This window comes from Python bivittatus, unplaced genomic scaffold, assembly GCF_059951505.1.
Source record: "Python bivittatus isolate LINGU-HERP-01145 unplaced genomic scaffold, Pbiv_v1 ctg000570_np1212, whole genome shotgun sequence".
Lineage (NCBI taxonomy): Eukaryota > Metazoa > Chordata > Lepidosauria > Squamata > Pythonidae > Python > Python bivittatus.
The window spans coordinates 10,947,734-10,966,102 of record NW_028277097.1 but is presented as its reverse complement, the minus strand read 5'-3'; the positions used below and the strand labels follow the sequence as shown (position 1 = coordinate 10,966,102).

General features: G+C 39.1%; 1 protein-coding gene across 2 annotated transcripts in view; it reads left to right on the top strand.

Moving 5' to 3' along the window:
* Positions 1-18,369, top strand: part of MALT1 (MALT1 paracaspase) — a 39,456-nt gene that overhangs the window by 16,829 nt on the left and 4,258 nt on the right. For both annotated transcript variants that reach the window (XM_088152964.1, XM_088152965.1), the window contains 8 exons: positions 3,488-3,517; positions 6,814-7,017; positions 9,718-9,895; positions 12,020-12,094; positions 13,616-13,743; positions 16,345-16,494; positions 17,491-17,648; positions 17,822-17,947. In XM_088152964.1, the coding sequence (XP_088009090.1) occupies positions 3,488-3,517; positions 6,814-7,017; positions 9,718-9,895; positions 12,020-12,094; positions 13,616-13,743; positions 16,345-16,494; positions 17,491-17,648; positions 17,822-17,947 (1,049 nt within the window). The remainder of the gene's footprint in view (positions 1-3,487; positions 3,518-6,813; positions 7,018-9,717; positions 9,896-12,019; positions 12,095-13,615; positions 13,744-16,344; positions 16,495-17,490; positions 17,649-17,821; positions 17,948-18,369) is intronic.

Here is an 18,369-nt window from a genome sequence, read left to right as displayed (position 1 = left end):
AGGATCTTTGCTCATGAAGAAACAGTTTGCTTCTATTATGACTGTTATTGATGTTGCTCATTATTTTTCTCTGTCTTTAAATGCATCCCTGAGTTTATAGTCAGCTTTTATATGTCTTTATCCAGGCTATCCAGTACTATCCTGTACCAGTCTATAAAGTAGAAATATAAATTTAAGCACCATTTAAGACCTAATGAAGGTCCAGCTAAGGATCAAAACCATATTTTAATACATTTGTACTGCCTGAAGCAAACCAAACATTCATCAGAAATATAGTTAGTTAATTAATGTATTGATTGGTAAATTGGCTACATCAAGATACAACACAGCATCAGCTAACAAAAGGATATAATAGATGTAAATAAGCCAAAATACCAGCAAAGTATATCCAGATAAGTGCATCACCTTTGTACGAGGCCCCAATCTCTTCTATGTAACAGGCTGTCAGCTGAACAGTTTTAACTATACGGTAAACTTGGCAGTGCTGCTAGCTACATATTTTCTGGCGTCCTGAAGGAAGTAGGACAATCTGTTGTTGAGATCCCAGTAGGCTATTATGTCAAGTAAAGATCCTAAATACTGAGCCCTTGCTGGGTGTATACAGATAGTGTCAGGCCCATCCCCAAAATAATGGTGAAACAGTCCAGTTGAGTTAAGGTCCTTTATTTGCTTACACCATATAGACAGAATCTTGCCAGACTAAGTCTATACTACTGCAACTTGTGGATACACCCTGGGAGATTCTAGGGAGTGGCTATTTTGAACCTCTTATGCTTCCCACGCTCCACCTCTGGACTGTGTTGTCTTTTATTTCCTTTCCCTTCCTGGAATACACCCCCTCCTTCCTGAAAGTCTTGTTCTCTGCTGCAATCCACATCACTCTTCCCTTTGTAGATACATTCCATCACAGGTAGTCCCCCGGTTCAGAATGCCCAGGATAAAGACGACCCATAGTTAAGAACAGAGCTTATTGTAGCAAAATTCAAGTTAAATACACAATGATTCGAGTTAAATACACAACGGTTCGAGTTCATTACACAATACTACTTATACCATATTATGCAGTAATACTGTTCTGGCTTGCATACAAATTTGACTTAAGGACAGACCTTGGGAACAAAACTTGTTCTTAAACTTGGGACTACCTGTAATTGGCACCCAAATAAGACTAATGTGATGTCTTCTATATATGTAGTTCCACCTATATATTTCCTCTCATAATACACATGTGGTGGAATCACCCATATTTTACCAGGCAGTCCGGCAACTCAAATCTCACTTTGGTAAAGGCTGTTCTTTAATACGGTGGCAGAGACGTCACCTTGCCGACAAAGATCCGCATAGTCAAAGCTATGGTTTTTCCAGTAGTAATGTATGGCTGTGAGAGCTGGACCATAAAAAAGGCCGAGCGCCGAAGAATTGATGCCTTTGAACTGTGGTGCTGGAGAAGACTCTTAAGAGTTCCCTGGACTGCTAGGAGGTCAAACCAGTCAATCTTAAAGGAAATCAACCCTGATTGCTCATTGGAAGGATCGATAATGAAGCTCAAGCTCAGATATTTTGGCCACCTAATGCGAAGAGAGATCTCTTTGGAGAAGACCCTGATGCTGGGAAAGATTGAAGGCAAAAGGAGAAGAGGACGGCAGAGGATGAGATGGTTAGATAGCATCACTGAAGCAATGAGCATGAAACTGAGCAAACTCAGGGAGGCAGTGAAGGACAGGAAGGCCTGGCGCAATATGGTTCATGGGGTCACGAAGAGTCGGACACGACTTAACGACTAAACAACAACAACAACAACAAACCTTTTGTCAAATATTTTTCTGTTTGAAATGTCGTTTTATTCCTGGCCAACCACTTTAAAGATCTAATGCTTGCAAGAAACTCTATATCAATCTGGGTGCTGATATCCATTACCCTCTGTTTAAATATTGCCTTGGCCTGGTATCCAGCTGAAAGTAGATATTAGGTGGATAGCCTGTGCTGCAAGATAACTTTAATAAGTTGGTTTATCCATGTGGTAAGCTGAATCATAGCTATCTGACCTTCTAAGCACATTTTGCATAGCTGCCAAGGTTCATTAGGAGAATCCTCCTCCAGTAGCTAAAGACTTGAATTGTTGAGTGGCTGTGTACAGGGTAGATACCTGTTTCTGCTCTAACCGCGGAGCATCAGAAATATATGCAACTGTTAACATATATCAACTATTATTTATACAGTATATGATAAGATGATCCAGATACTAACTGAAGATAGTATGAAATGAATCACACTATTTGTTGTTCATGCTAAAACTAACACAGAGCTATAATCTGGTGCTTGGTAAATCCATGGATTCAAATGATACCTCCATTGGGAATTATGCCAAGCATTTTGCTCCCTGTCTAAAAATCACATTAGTTCTCTTGCTACAGGAGCATATGTTTACGTATTTGCACTCTGCCAAGTACTAATGTAGGTTCTGAGCAGCTCTTTGCATGCGCGCGCGCATGTGTGTGTGTGTTTGTCCTTCACACTGTAAGCTGCACAGTAATAATAATAGAAAAATGAAAAACAAAAACGTTTATCTGGCAGAGAAGCTGATCTTCAGTTCCCAGTGGCCAAGAATCTTGCATTACTTCAAAAGCAGGATCTAGAATCTCTGAAAGTTACATTAGCTTTATATAGTGAGCTTGGAAAGATGTTGCTAATTTACATATTGAGTTCTCTATGGGTGGCATGGTTAGAATATTTTCATGACTGATAAGATCAGAGTAAATGATTCTGCAAGGAGTTTACTTAGCTTGTGCAGCTCTTGGACAGCAGGGCGCATGAAGTAAGTATCAAGATAGCATTTTTAATTCCTTGGGGCATAACTCTGCTTCAGTTATTCTGGAAAAAAAAGTCTAGAAATTCCAAGATGTTAAAACCATTAGGAATATTTCTCTCCACCTTTAGGTAATAATATCAAAAGAGAGGTTCAAAAATTATGTTGGAAACAGACAGTAGCTAACATCAATTATGGGTCTTTATTAATGTGGCTCTTTACATTGAATGACCTGATAAATGGAACATTTTTCTTTTTTTCAGAACAGATTTTATCTTATCCATATGATCCACATAGTTCCAAAAATGAATCAGTCTAAACTATCATTCTAGCAGATAGTTATTTCTAACAGGTCCAGAAAAATTGTAATTATTTCACTTGAGAAGGTTGAAACTTTACTTTGTAACCTGTATAATGCATATCCAATAAGATAATCTTATGAATATATAACACACATCAGTCTAGTAGTGCTCAGCTTTAAAAGTGACCTACCCACTGTTCCAGTGGGGAGTAAAAGTGGGATAACTCTGGTGAACAGGACACACAAACACATAGATTTCCCTTATAAGAGCTGGAAAAGCTGGATGATCCAAGCTGAAGAACCTTGTAATGTATTTATTATTTGTAAATTATATTGACATTGGGGAATACAAAACTTTAGCATTCTTTCTTTCCAAATAGATCTTGAACAACCAACTGAAAGGCAGTTTGGTAAGTAGCTTAATGCATCTTTCCGACCAGGCAAACAATGTAATGCAGAGATGACAAGATCCAACTCAAAAGCCTTCCCCAACCTGTTTTCAAGGAATAATCAGAGGTCCTCCCATTATCCAAAAATTCACTCTTCAATACCAGATGACTCCATGTGTACCCTTATCCAAAGCATAAAGAAGCAGAGCAGTGTGGTTCTGGCCAAGCTTTTTTTAAACAAATCAGCATTTTCAATATTTAACCATGAATTAAAAGAAGAATTCTGTGAACTAAAATAAAAAAATCCTGTATCTGTAAAAATGCAAACTTTGATTTGAATATCCTATTGCAATCTGATGGAGTCTGCATATCTAGCCAGCACATATATCATCTAACCCAAATCTCCTTGTTTCATGTTTTGTGGTGCCACAGTAACCTTCATAATTCCATGATTTGGACTGTAGCTTCCTCCCTCTCAATTTTGCCTTTGCTTAGCAGTAAGCAAATAAGTAAACAAATAAATTCTATTCTAGGCATACACGTATGTGATTAATTCATTAAGTACAGTTGCTGTATTAAGCAATATACACGATCCTTTATACTGTAGGTTGATACCTTCATCATTCTTTCAAGAATTATTGAAGTTTGAAAATAGTCCATTGTTTAAAAAAGAAAATTGCTTTCTTTTAACTTCAGCACTCCTAATAGCTAGATCAAGTAATTAATTCAGACAAGGTTAATTTCTTGCTTCCATTACTTGTTTGAGATTTGGCCTTCTGTAGAGGGTGTTTAAGCCCATTCTGGGAAAGGTTCCACTGGAATTTGATTCGTTGTTTGGCAAAGAACATTATTTATAAAAGGGATTTAAGTATAGACCTGAACAACAAAAGGTCAGTGTATTTCCTTAGCAGAGCAAAATGCAAACTATTTGCATGATGCTACATGAAAGGTCATCATTGCAATGGGAAGTAACTGGGCTACTGCAGTTACGTTAAACAAATGTAGCCATTGATGGAATTTGCTCCTGCAAATTCAAAATCTGTAACAATCAGTCTTCCTCCTGCTAGTGTATCAATTTGGGTCTGTCAACTTTGTGCAAAGAAAATTTAAGCTGGGTGAGAGTTCTTCCATTATGCTGCTATGGAGAGATCCCCCTGTCAGCTACCTTAAATTCTTGGAGGGAAGGCAGAATATAAATCTAAATAAATAATAAGGAAGGATCAATCTACAGACTGTAATAGTGCATGTGATTTCAAAGTGATGCTTATGTGACTTTAGACAGATGCAAGAATATAGATCTCATAATTAATACTCTGCTACATTAAAACATTGAGTAAATGAGAGAAATAGCATTACATGTCAAAATGTTCTAAACAAGCCTTCTTGGGCTGATCATTCGGTTTTGGTTTTTATTTAACGAGGACAACACAAATATGCCATTGCTTCCCTCAAATGATAGGATCAGAACTCAGATGTCAGCACAGAACTATGTAAATCACCTCTATTGTTATTGTTGTTGTTACTGTTTATTATTTTTCTGTTGCTATCCAAACGCGCCGTTGATCTTGCTGTTCGTCACCGAAGGCAAATTTCTTGTATGTATTTTATACTTGGTCATTAAAGTATTTTGTATTTTTGCATTTTGTAAAGAAAGAAATAGCTACATCTGGGCACAGGAATGAGTGAGGGAAGACACAGAAGGGACAGCAGAGAGTTAAGAGGGACTGTACTTTCTTTCATGTTTTTCTCCTTCAACACTCAGCAGAAAAGTGAGATGTTTCATTGAAAATGAATGTTGAGAATTTCTGCCTTTTCAGGGGAACAGCAGATCTCGATTACCGGTTGCTACGATATTATTTCATCTGAGATACTGATATGCCTCCCATTATAATATATACCTAAGGGAGGTTTACAATCAATAATAAATATATAATAATCAGCAAACATTTAAGTCAAAACACAATTAAATCCCCTCCACACACACACACACACACACACACACACACACATACTTCAATTGCTGGCTTTAAAATATGTCCACCCTTAAGGAAAAAAACATTAAATACCTGGAAGAGGCTGATTTTCAAGATTAAGTTTAATATGTATTGCTGTGTAAGATTAAAAAACATTAAATGTCTTAATCTGACACTGCAAAAGATAAGGTGGGCATCAGGTGTTATACAAATTGGTGGTTGTTGCATATATTCTATTCTCTTGCGACTACGTCTCACACCATTACTATAAAAACTGCTCAAGAAACCTGAGACTATCCAAGGTACAGCCAAGAATCTGGAATTCCTATTCAGAGTTTTGATCAACAATGAGATAGCATTTTCCTATGACAGAAATGTAACATTCCCAACTTGAAATGGTTTGTGGGAATGGCCTTAGAAAAGGGGGGGGGGGAAGAGATGCTGCCTAGGGTACAATCAGATAAGAGGGGGAGGAGCCCGCAGCTGCATAACAGGCAGAGAAACTCAGAAAGGAACCTCTCTAACTTATCAGGCTATAAAAGAGACAGTGGGAGATTTGTACTTTCAGACTTGCAAAATTAATGTCAGTTTTCCCAGGTAGACCAGACAGGAACCACAACCAGATGAGCTAATTCTACTTTATTGTATGGGTACATTAACAGAATCTTGCAAGTCTGAAAGTCCAAATCTCCCGCCGTCTCATTTACTGAATAAACAATTCATGCTGTCCGTTGTTTATATTACACCTGGCAGTTGGCAGACTGTTTTGCTAATGTATAGTTCCTCTCGGGATGAGAACAGGTCAGAGATCCCATTCTGTCATTGTAAATAGGTCTGTATTAAATCCCCCTGTGTTGCACTAACCCCCCAAACAGGTGATAATTGAACTCTTGAGAGCGTGCGGTCATTTGTAACTGTCTCTCTGAAATGGCTGTCACTGAGATAGAGCTTGACAGGTCCTATTACATCTATAAACTATTTGTTTATTTCTAAAGCTGCAAGTATAAATGGTAAATTAAGTCCAAGACAAAGAAATCGGTTTACGATGGTTTCAGGAAAACTGTTAAATCTTATGATACCAAAACAAAGGAGAAAGTGAACCTGAACTTGAATCAAAATTTGGGCTAATGTTTGCTCTTGCTTCTGTAATTGCAATCCCAATGCTATTAACATGCCTGTCCCCCACCCCCGCCCCGGTGCTCATCGTTACACATTTTTTTCTTGGGAGTTACTTATGTGTAAGATACCACAAAGCCTGCCTATGGAGTATCATGCATGTGATTTGCTTGGGTGCACACTTTGGAAAGTCTGTTTAGAAACATGCTGTGTTTTCTGTCTTTGTAGCAGTGGACAAGGTAGCACTGCTCATGGGGAACATGAGCTACTATAACCATCCCAAGCTTAAGGCTCCGTTGGTTGATGTTTATGAGCTGACCAACTTGCTGAGGCAGATGGACTTTAAAGTGGTTTCCTTGCTGGATCTGACGGAACCTGAGATGCGGAATGCAGTGGATGAATTCTTACTGCTCCTGGACAAAGGCGTATATGGTAAGACTTTGTGGCTTGATGGCCCGTCAAGTTGAACTTCAGTTTGATTGCCAGAATGTACCTTTCAAGACTACCTTATTCTGTGGAATTTGGATTTCTGCAATGAGCAGGGAGTGGACCTGATGACCCAAATAGCCTCTTCTTGCCCTGTGATTCTCTGATTCTGAAGAAGTACACAATGAGCCTTACTTTTTAAAATACATAGGAAATGCACGCTACATTAATGTAATTCAGTGTTTCTCAACCTTGACAGCTTTAAGATGTGTGGACTTCAGCTGGCTGGGGAATTCTGGCAGCTGAAGTCCACACAACTTAAAGTTGTCAAGGCTGAGAAATACTGGTTTAGTTGTAGTCATCTACCATTGATGCAATATATAGATAAAACTGCCATCCTGTTTAAATTAGCACTGAACATGGATGTTAAACATGCGACGCTTCCATATATCAAGTGGATTGGCAATCCTGTTACCTCATGTTCCAGCTTTCTGTTCAAAATTTATGGCAAGGATCTATCCCAGCCCTCCATCTAAGGCAGAAATGCAGTCTGTGGCTACATTCTCTGTAATGTGTGGGGGACCTAATCTTTGTCTCCGTCTGGTTTATAAGTTTTTCCTACATGCCTGACCCTTTTTTGTGAGCATGACCCTTATCTTTAATCCTAATAACCTGAAGGTTTGTTGTTGTTACTCCTTTTTAAAGAAGTAACATTATCTAATTCATATTTTGCTGTTTGCAAAGTCCTCATTGTATTGTTTTCACATAGTGGCCTGGCCATTAAATTACCCTAGGACCCTTTCCAGGTTTTCTGAAGCACTCAGGAGTCTTTCAGTCAGTGTTAACTTTTTTGATCATCTCCACAGTAAATCTGCTTCGTTGGGTGGCTGCCTTCACTGAACTTCAAATAGTTTTTTAGATCTTGTCAGGATGCTTGCTCTTCATCCTAAGTAACTATGCTTGGGCACTGAATTTTAAACTGCTTCATGCTTGGAGTTGAAATTATGCTTTTAGGAAGTACCTGAGATGTGGCCTTGAAATGTGATAATGCAATTCAGTATCTTTATCTGTTATAAAACTTGGAATGCCCATTTTGATTTGACTTGGTTCTTCCCACCATTGTGGTCTAGTCTTTGGGATCATCTCCAAGTTAGAATTCAGCCTTTAGGCTGTACATTTTTTCCCATTCATGTTGTGTGTATGTGAAAATGTCTTTTGCTGAGTCTGTTTAATCAAACGCTGTCTGCTCTACCAAATACAATTCTCCCACATCTCTTTTTTCCATCACTTGACCTTTTAAATGAAGATGCTGTGGGCTGCAAATTCTCAGACCACTGATACTCCTCTACACGCCCATCACTTTTTAAAACTGATTTAAAAATGTATGTCTCTGAATTCCCATCAGTATTTTATTTTTCATAGTTATTATTACAGATATTTCACTAGGGAGGATAGGAAGAACCCAGCACCTGATAGTACATAAATGAAGTCAAGCATTGGTTTGAGTTGGACGTGTGTCTGCAATAGATGCTAGCACACAGTGTGAAGTTATTACATATGCAACTTCCTCATCGATCAGATGCTTAATGCTTGATTCACTTAGTTTCTCCTGATCTGACATTCAGAATGCCTTTCGCTCTTCATGTTCCTGAGCCAACATTCACTCTGACAGGAAGATTTATTGTAATAGCAACAGCAGCCACAGACTTCCAGGCGGCAACATGCTTTGACAATCCTTTTTAGCGGTGGCTTGTCAGGCACATTCAGGTCACTCGCGGCTGTAGATGTGATGTTGCTGCTGCTTCCTGAATGCTTGTAGCACTAACTTTGTGTTACTGGTTTCTTTTTCCACTACAACAAAATATTTTAAAAGTTCTAGATGACAACCTATGAAAATCCAAACATGGCAGTAACACAGCCATAGTTGTTATCATGGGCTCTCCAGAGTCCATAACGTGATGTTACCTAGAGATCATTTAACAGAAAAAGATTCTTCTCATAAGCTAATATTGCATATATTTCTCCCATGCCCAACAGACTTTATGCTGTTGATAGCTAATAAGTTTTTATTTTTTAAAGACTCAATAGCGTTCTTGTCCATTTCTTCAAGTTACATTGCTCAGGAGGAAAGTAAAGATACAATACCACTTCCTTTACAGAACTGTTTTTCCTGGAGACTTAACGGATATTTCTGTATAGTTTTCTTGGCAACAATGTGGAAGTGGTTTTCCCCTGTATTAGATAGGGCTGCTTTTTCTGGCTTGTTATTTGTTCAATTAAGTGACCAGCAGCGCAGCGCTCTGCAAGGAACCAAGGGAAGATGGTGTTAGAGCAACCACTGGTGGTGATAGCTGGGGATTATGAGAATTGACGTTCAGTACATCTAGACAATGTCTGTTTGCTTGCTTGCTTGCTTGCTTGCTTGCTTGTTTATTTATTTATTTATTTATTTATTTATTTATTTTTATTTATTATTACATTTGTATGCCGCCCATCTCCCCGCAATGGGTGACTCTGGGCGGGTTGGGAAAGCTGCATTAGAGTCTGGCAACCTTTACAACTAGGAGAAGTCATTCCGTACCCTGATCTCTATACCTGGACTGCCTGTTTGCTTAGCAGTGAAATTAAATGAATAGTGTTGCTTAGCAGTCTTGCTCAGTATAACTGTTAAGTGCAATTTTAGCTGTGTTTTGGTTTTCTCCCCAGGTCTATTATATTATGCTGGGCATGGCTATGAAAATTATGGGAATAGTTTTATGGTTCCTATTGATGCCCCAAATCCCTATCGAGCTGCAAACTGTCTATGTGTACAAAACATTCTCAAACTGATGCAAGAAAAGGATACTGGCCTTAATGTATTTTTACTGGATATGTGCAGAAAACGGTATGAAATTTCTTTCGTCACTTAAAGAATGCAACCCCCATAATTCAGGGCTCAAGATACATAGCTGTACAGATCCTACAGAAAGAGTCATGTTGTTAAATCAACTAGCTAAACACTGTTTCACAATCTTCCAGTCCTTGGAAAATTATTTTTTAAACTTGGTTTTCAGAACAAATGCAAAATAATAGGAAATAAAAAGAAGAACTTCCTGGGCAGTCATATTTGGCTGTTGTGTAAGAGACTTGATCATCCTTCAAAGTTAAATGGTAGATATAACATGGTTTTGATTACCAGCAAACTGAGCTTTTTAAGAACACCAAATCCTTCCTTCCAGCAGACAAAAGTTCAAAATCAATATGACAGAGCAGTTCCCCACCCCCCACCCCCACCATGGTGATATCTTGTCAAAGATCCCTCTACTTCTCTTCAGTCTACAGATTACTAGAAGACTAGCTGGAAAGACAACTGTGCTTCTTCTGTGTGGCATCACTCATCCACCAACCCTACTTTTCTTCACTAGGGAGATAGTCTCCAAAATTCTGAACAGGCCAACGTCTCCTCTTCTTTGTGGTCCATAGGACGTGTAGCCCGTATTGATTATTGTTTGTTCACAAGTTCGACAAGTCCAAAACAAGCATTTTCAAAGAGTCTATAAGCCAGCTTTCAAGCCATTTGTCTCTGAACAATATATAGCAACTTTGCCACTTACTATAATGGGTTGGATTGACATTTAGTCATCTTTAGAATAGGCCAGTGAAAATAGTGGGACCTAAGTCAGTCATGATTAATTCAGCCCATTGATTTCTATAGGTGCATTCCAGTGCAGTGAGATTTACATTCAGATGTGTTTTTAAAGGGTTTTTTTAACTGTTAAGATTAAAAAAGCTGACAGAGGAGGAAAGAACACTTTATGAGAGATTCTCTAGTTGTCAAAAGTAGTCAGATATATCCCTTGTCAATAAGTATGTATTACCTGATGTAATGCTCTAGCAACATATATTAGCTTTGCCCTCTTCAGGATGATAATGATGATTTGCATTTATTTAGTCATCCTTATGTAGCATTCATAAAGCTGTTCACAACAATAAAAACAGAATACAAGAACTGAAGCCATACGAAAGTTAGGAGCTAAGAGTTGCATTTAAGCATCTTATGAAATGGAACCATGGAAGGTATCTGCCCTACTTCCAAAGGCAAGGAGCTCAACAGTGATGGCATCATAACAAAGATTTCTGACTCGTATATCCACCCCTGAGCATCACACGTAAACACTCTTGCTCATTCCCTTTCAGTGAGGAAGCAGGTAAATACTGGAAAGTACTAAAGACCAGTGCCATTTAGCCAGCCAGTCAAGCTAGGCACACCACAGTGGCATTCTGCTTGAACTAGTTGAAGCCTCTGAACTATGTCCTCAAGGATACTGTGGATACTGTAGTAATCTAGGCATGAGTTATTTCACCAGGCTGTCCAGCACACCAGTTCAATGAAAATAGATTGTGACCATATTTTAAACAGACAATAAATGGGGAAGATAGCTGGCTAGCTCGACCAACCACTGTCAGATATGTAGAGGAATGTTAAATGCATAATGGAAAAGGGCTTAGAAGGGCCTAGAAGTGAAGCAAGCGCAAAGTGAGGCTAAATCTTTTTGTTAAAGAAAGAAAGCTGGAATCATCAGATCGCATCTGAAAGACAGCCTCCTAGTATTTTCAGCGTGGTGTAACCAATCCAGAGGCACGTGCTTAATCATGTGATTTCCCAATATTGTAAATCTCTTCACTGGCTCAAAAAGATATTTGGATCCTTACTATATATCAACATGTCCAAAGCTAATAGGTAATATCAAATGGCTTAAAAGACTGGATCACAGATTCCACTCCTGTTCTGCATTTGTTTTGCCTTCACTCCGTCCTTTCATTAAATAGCAACATGATTGGTTTACCAAGCTGATGGAAGCATTTCACACTTCTCTTTAAGTATCCATTGGCAGATTCTTCCAAGGGAGTGAGAGAATAGGATTTGAAAATGAATAATAGTATGCAGTAGTCATAAAAACATTAATTGTTCTATTCTCGTTTCTGATTCAGGCTTTTTTGATCATTTTGTTTCTTATGTTTATTGAAGGAATGAATATGACAATACTGTTCTCATCTTGGATGCCCTGAAGGTTACAGCTAACATTGTTTTTGGATATGCCACGTAAGAGTAGCTATTGAAGTATTTATCTTTTTAAAATGTGGTAACCTATTCTAATTTCTAACTAATAATAATCCATTACTTTGTTATTTAAAGGGAGTATTACATGAATAAAATTCTGCTTGGGGCTTTAGCAAACCTTTATAGTGCATGTTAGAGGTTAAAATCTGTTTTTATCTGAGATAAAATAAATTTATTCATTCATGATCATTATTTAAACTGTGACTGGGCACCAAGAGGGATTTTTCATTCCTCTTGACACCGAGTCATGGACATGACTTTCAGTATTTTATGAGTCTCATCTCTTCCTTGCCACAGAAAAAAAGTAAAGAAATAACTGAGCTGTACCTCATTGATCTGAATATTAGTATCTTCTTAGTCACCCGATGAAAAACTTGCTTCTGAAGGGAGACTGAGAAGATACTGCGTTCAGTTTAGTTTGAGAAATCTCACCACCTGGATTGTTTTCTCCCTGTGCTGGAAAAAAAGCACATTAAGTCTCAGGCTGAGAAATCCCCTGAATTCTAAATGGCAGCTATTATTCTTCTTTGATGGAAGAAAAATTGAGGGAGATTTCTTAAGGCCACATAATGTGTCCATGATAGAGATGGGCTTGAATCCAGATGAGATCCTGTTTATTGAAACTATTGGTTCTCAGAACTTAGAAGACTCTTTTGTTAGGTTCAGACTTGGCTGCTAGTGTACTTTGCCACAATGGCCACTCATTTGTCTTATGAGTCAGTGTAGTATATGTGAACATTTCTTGCTTGTAGGAAGGGTTCAGTATTGGCCTAGAATTCCTCCATCTCAGGAAGAAATACAGTGGTACCTCGAGTTACGAACGCCTCTGCTTACGAATTTTTCGTGTTACGACCAGCTCTGGCCCCAAAAATTTACCTCGTGTTGCGAACCACCTCGAGTTACGAACCGGATCCGCAGCCATTTTCCCTCCCATGACACGTGGTCCGTGGCCATTTTTCCACCCCTGACACGTGGTCCGCAGCCATTTTTCTGCCCCTGACACGTGGTCTGTGGCCATTTTTCCGCCCCTGACACGTGGTCCGCGGCCATTTTTCCGCCCCTGACTCTCCCTCCAAGCAATAGCTGCCTCCCTGTCGGAGGGAGGGATTAACACCAGAACGGATTAACGGTAATTACATTGAACCTTATGGGAAAATTTGCCTCGTGTTGCGACCAATTCGAGTTGCAACCAGAGTCACAGAACGGATTAAATTCGTAACTCAAGGTTCCACTGTACTATTATGTACAGATTGGTTTCTGCATAGAGACTCTTGCACAACCTATCCATCCATCCACTGAAAGAGTCAATTAGATGGCCCATGGCTTCTTTAAATATTAAGTTCTTTTCAATCTGTCTGATCAATGTGAACAATTAAAAATATTCCTGCTGCACAATTTGAAGCAACGCTACATCGGAAGTTTAACCTTTGTAGTTTACATGCTGCATGATAAAGATGCTTCTCCATCTACAGTGCTAACATATGTTGTCAACATATTGTCAAGGTGCCAAGGGGCAGAAGCTTTTGAAATTCAGCAGTCTGGATTAGCCAATGGAATTTTCATGAAGTTTTTGAAGGAACGCTTATTAGAGGACAAGAAAATTACTGTGCTGCTAGATGGTGTAGCTGAAGGTGAGAAAAGCCTACCAGAAATAAAAAGATATGCTTATGGATTAATTGTACAGGTAGTCCTCAATTAACAACTGCTAGTTCAGCGACAATTCAAAGTTATGACAGCCTTGAATGAGTGGGACTTATAACCGGTTCCTGTAGTTGTGGCCATTGCAGCATCCCTGAAGTCACATGATCACAGTTTAGGTGATTGGCAACTGGCTTGCAGTTACGACGTTGCAGCATCCCACGGTCATGATTGCCATTTGCAACCTTCATTGCCAGTTTCTGACACACAAAGGCAATGGGGAAGCTGACAGAAGGTCACAAATGGTGACATAACGTTGTGCTTAATGACTGTGTGGGATTCACTTAAGGACTGCAGCCAGAAGTGCCAGATCTGCCGTTGTAAGTTGGTGCAGTCATGTGACATTGCGCTTTACGATTCCATTGTTTAGTGATGGAGTTGCCAGTCCCAGTTACTGTTGTTAAGCAAGGACTACCGGTACCTGAATCGCTAGTTAAAATTGTCACCGATAAAAGCAACTATTTTGCATAGCCCTAACTTGGTGTTTCATTTGGTTATTTTGAACACCAAAAAGCTACACCAGGAGACTCAGATTGTGAAAAGAAGCTAGGGAATAGGTAGGTATGCCTTGTCTATGTAAGTTTACTTGTTTCCTTATCAGCCTGGAGTTTTTTTGTTCAAAATTGTTCCCCAAATGGATTTTTGACATATGGGGATACAGATACACATTTTAAACAAGCATCTGCAAGTCTGTGAGCTAAACAGCTTGGGGAAACTGGGGAATTTTAGTGGAAAAACTGTTGGTGGAGGAAGGATTAATGAAGCATGCATCTGTCATTTTTCTGTTCAAAATTATCCCTTTTTGAAGCTTTCGCAAAAAAAAAAAAAAAGCAGCAGCCTGAGAATTACTACTAGCATTATAAAATTTTTTTAATGTGCCTTCATTTTTTGGAAGCTGTTTTTTTTTTTTTTTTTGGCAGAGTAAGAGAGGATTGGAGAAGGAAAACCCTCTATCTTTGCTCTTTTATGCAGGTTCTGCAGCTGGTCACAACTATTGTTTATGGTCTGCTGCTAGTTTGGTGTCATTTCTTTTATTAGAAATAATTTCTCTGCATAATCTCAGAAAATCCAGGAGTTAGGTACTAAATGTATTAGTATTAGGTAGGCAATCAAGTGGGGAAGTTCTGCAGCCGTCAGTTATTACTTTGATAGTGGATTTCCTGAGAACTCCAAGCCTGCTGATGAAACAGGGAATAGAAGAAGAATACCAGGAGAAGGCAGCATGGCATGTCCACAGATGCAGTCATCAGAAATGCTCAATTCAGGGGCATGTTTACCTTTATAAAGATGAAAGCGACCTTCATTTCATACCCCAGTCCTAGAAAGCTCCTGCCATTCAGAATAGAAAGAGGCCAGCCCTAAGTAGGCAAAATGGCAATGAAGCCCAACTGAGTTCACAGTAGCCTGGCTGAATCCAAACTCCTCCAGGTGGAATCTCTCCATCTCTTTCTTTCTCAGCAGCTCTTGGATTCAGAGGGTTGAAAATTACTGAGAATTATCCTCCACCTGGCCTAGAATTATGCCTGAAGAGTGGGTGCCTTCCTAATCTGGTTGGGCTTTGGATCTTATGTAAATTTCTGTTCTGCCACCAGATCTTGAAGTTTCCACTTGCAGAAATGGCTCATCCTTTATATCTAATGCATAAAGCAAAGATTTTATTGAATAAAATGTGGCTGTATAAGGGGCTGCTTGATCCAGTCTACCCATCCTGTCGAGAGATCCTGCTCAACGTCCCATCCTGGCAGGAAATGAAAGGACCACGGGACAGAAAGCAGGACTTCTCTTTGGCAACCTCATGTTGTATGGAGATATGTCTGGCTCTCTTTCTTCTGACATTCAAGAAGTTGGAAAATCCATTTTAAACAGGGATTTGGTGCCTAAGCTGTATTCTGGGATCATCATATATTTCATTGTTGGGTTTCAGTTGTATGAATTGAGGCAACTGGGAATTTCTTTTATATTGTTTCATTATATTATGTAATGCCTAGAATCTTAAGGTTGGCAATATGGAAATTATTGTACTAAATAAATATTTTCAAAGGGAAAATATTTTCAAAGGGAAGAAAGAGCATGATAATCATTGATCAAAATAAGCTAAGATGCTTCAGTAGTGTGTTAAGTCCTACTGAATACTACATATGCAGGAGTGGTAGTAGTGGAGATCGTTTTAATGACAATAACTTAAATGACATGTTCTAGACCAGTGTTTCTCAACCTCAGCAACTTTAAGATGTGTGGACTTCAACTCCCAGAATTCCCCAGCCAGCCATGCTGGGAGTTGAAGTCCAAGCATCTTAAAGTTGCTGAGGTTGAGAAACACTGGTCTAGACTACTAAATTTTGAAGATCTAGATTTAAAGGGCACCTTGAAACCTGGTATGTCATGAAAATGCTAATGTGATTATAACCATAGTGACAGGGTTATGCTGCCCAAATGTAGATAGCTTAACTAGAATTTTAAACAACTTTGATTCCTAGAAAATTACCTGTGTTTGATTGATTGATTGATTGATTGATTGATTGATTGATTTTTAGATATGGGAAAGTGTCACCTTACCAAAGGCAAACAGGCTTTGGAGATTCGCAGCAGTTTATCTGAGAAGAGGGCGTTAACTGATCCTATTCAGCAAACAGTGACTTCAGCAGAAGCTTTGGCACGAAATCTGCAGTGGGCCAAAGCTCATGGTACAGTAAATGTGAAAATAACCTTTTTGCTTAGTTAATCAGTAGCCCCTCATGTCTCAGAAAAATATATTTAAGAAATTAGATCGTTTCAGATGAATCAGCATCTGAACTGCACGTATAGATAGATAGAGGGAAAGAGCAAAGTAAATCAAATAGAGGGGGAAATGTCACTATTTCCTTGTTAACTTTATTTCATCAATAATACCCCATAGCTCAGAGGCTGGAAACTTTTTTACTGTCCCCCACCCCCCAAAAAATCTAGTGACATCTTGTCTGTGGTGGCAATACCCAATCCTATCCCATCTACACCTCTGAATTTTGGGTTCCTACCCATCTGAGATGGAAAAACCGCAACAGGTATAGTTTTAATAAAGTTAAAGATAAAAATACCCCCAAAGCTCTGCAACAATTTTACTTATTTGACCCCCCCCCTCCTCCAGTACACACCTGCCCAAAGCTATTAAATGTAGCTTCTAGCTATGCTGTTGCTAGAGCAAAATTGTTTTGATGCTCATGGCCGTTTGACTGTGGCAAAAAAGGGGGAGACAGTTTCCCCACCCTGATTAATTATTTGCAGATTGGCTAATTATCACTTGTTATTCCTGCAAGGCAACCTTCCACAAACTGGGTCCCTCAAGGTGATGTGGGGACTGGGCACTACAGTCTCACACTACTAGGGAATGACAGGTTGATTTTAGGATGCTGCTAGTAAGTGAAAACAAGGGGTGTTCTTCAATGTAGGCCCATACTTTAGGAGGAAAGCAGAACAGTGGATAGCTGTCGGGGCAAGGGAATTTGTGCAAAATATATGAAGAAATCTTCCACTTTAGTTGGAAACCACTTCCCTGTATCTGCAACTATGTAATTGCTAAAATGAACTTCTGAAATTCTGGGAAGATCATGACTAATAGGTATGAGGAACCATGCCATTGGCACAGCTGTTTTTAAAGAGGAACACGTATGTATCTCTGCCTACTGAAATGTGCTTGTTTTCAGAACTTCCTGAAAGTACGTGTCTTCAGTTTCAATGTGGGGTCCGGATTCAACTTGGTTTTGCTGCAGAATTCTCCAATGTCATGATCATCTACACAAGAATAGTAAAGAAACCACCTGAAATAACCGTTTGCAATGCTTACGTCACCGATTTTCCCCTGGTAAGTTAGTCTCAGGAGTTTGCATGTTCATTCTCTTAAAGATGAGATATACAAAATAGAAATACCATGCTTTAAGCCGGAAACACAACTGGCATGATCTAAAGGCTGGGAATGGGAGGAAGGGATCTCAAAACCTAACCACCTCATCATTTTAATTTTTTAAATTTCCACAGGATTTGGACGTGGATCCTAAAGAGGCAAATAAAGGAACCCCTGAGGAAACCGGCAGCTATTTGCTTTCCAAAGATTTGCCCAAGCACTGCCTCTACACTAGAATAAGTTCATTACAGAAGCTAAAGGTAATTACCTGCAGGCAAATTTTGTTTGCTTTCTTACACTTCTACATTCCTTCAGCAGCAGCAACACTATTCAATTATTGTTAACCTACTAAGATTATCCTTTGCTTGCAGCTTTAAAAGCAGAGTATGTGTGTTGAAGGTTACAAATATCCAAATGTTCCATGTTGGAGTTATTGGATGTGGGTCAGTGGTCTCTGGAAAAGTAGAGCAACTGTATGGGAAGGTTGTATAGAAGAAGAAATACTACTTAAGCAGGAGAAATTAGGCTTCTGTAACAAGTCTGAAGTATGAATAGGGCTGTCGGGGCTAGCCCAAGGAACTCCAGGAGACCATGCAGATTCAGTTCAGCGATGTTTATTAGCTACAACCTCTATCAAGAATCTTCCCAGACTGAAACTCTGTTCCCACAGTAGCTATGAAAA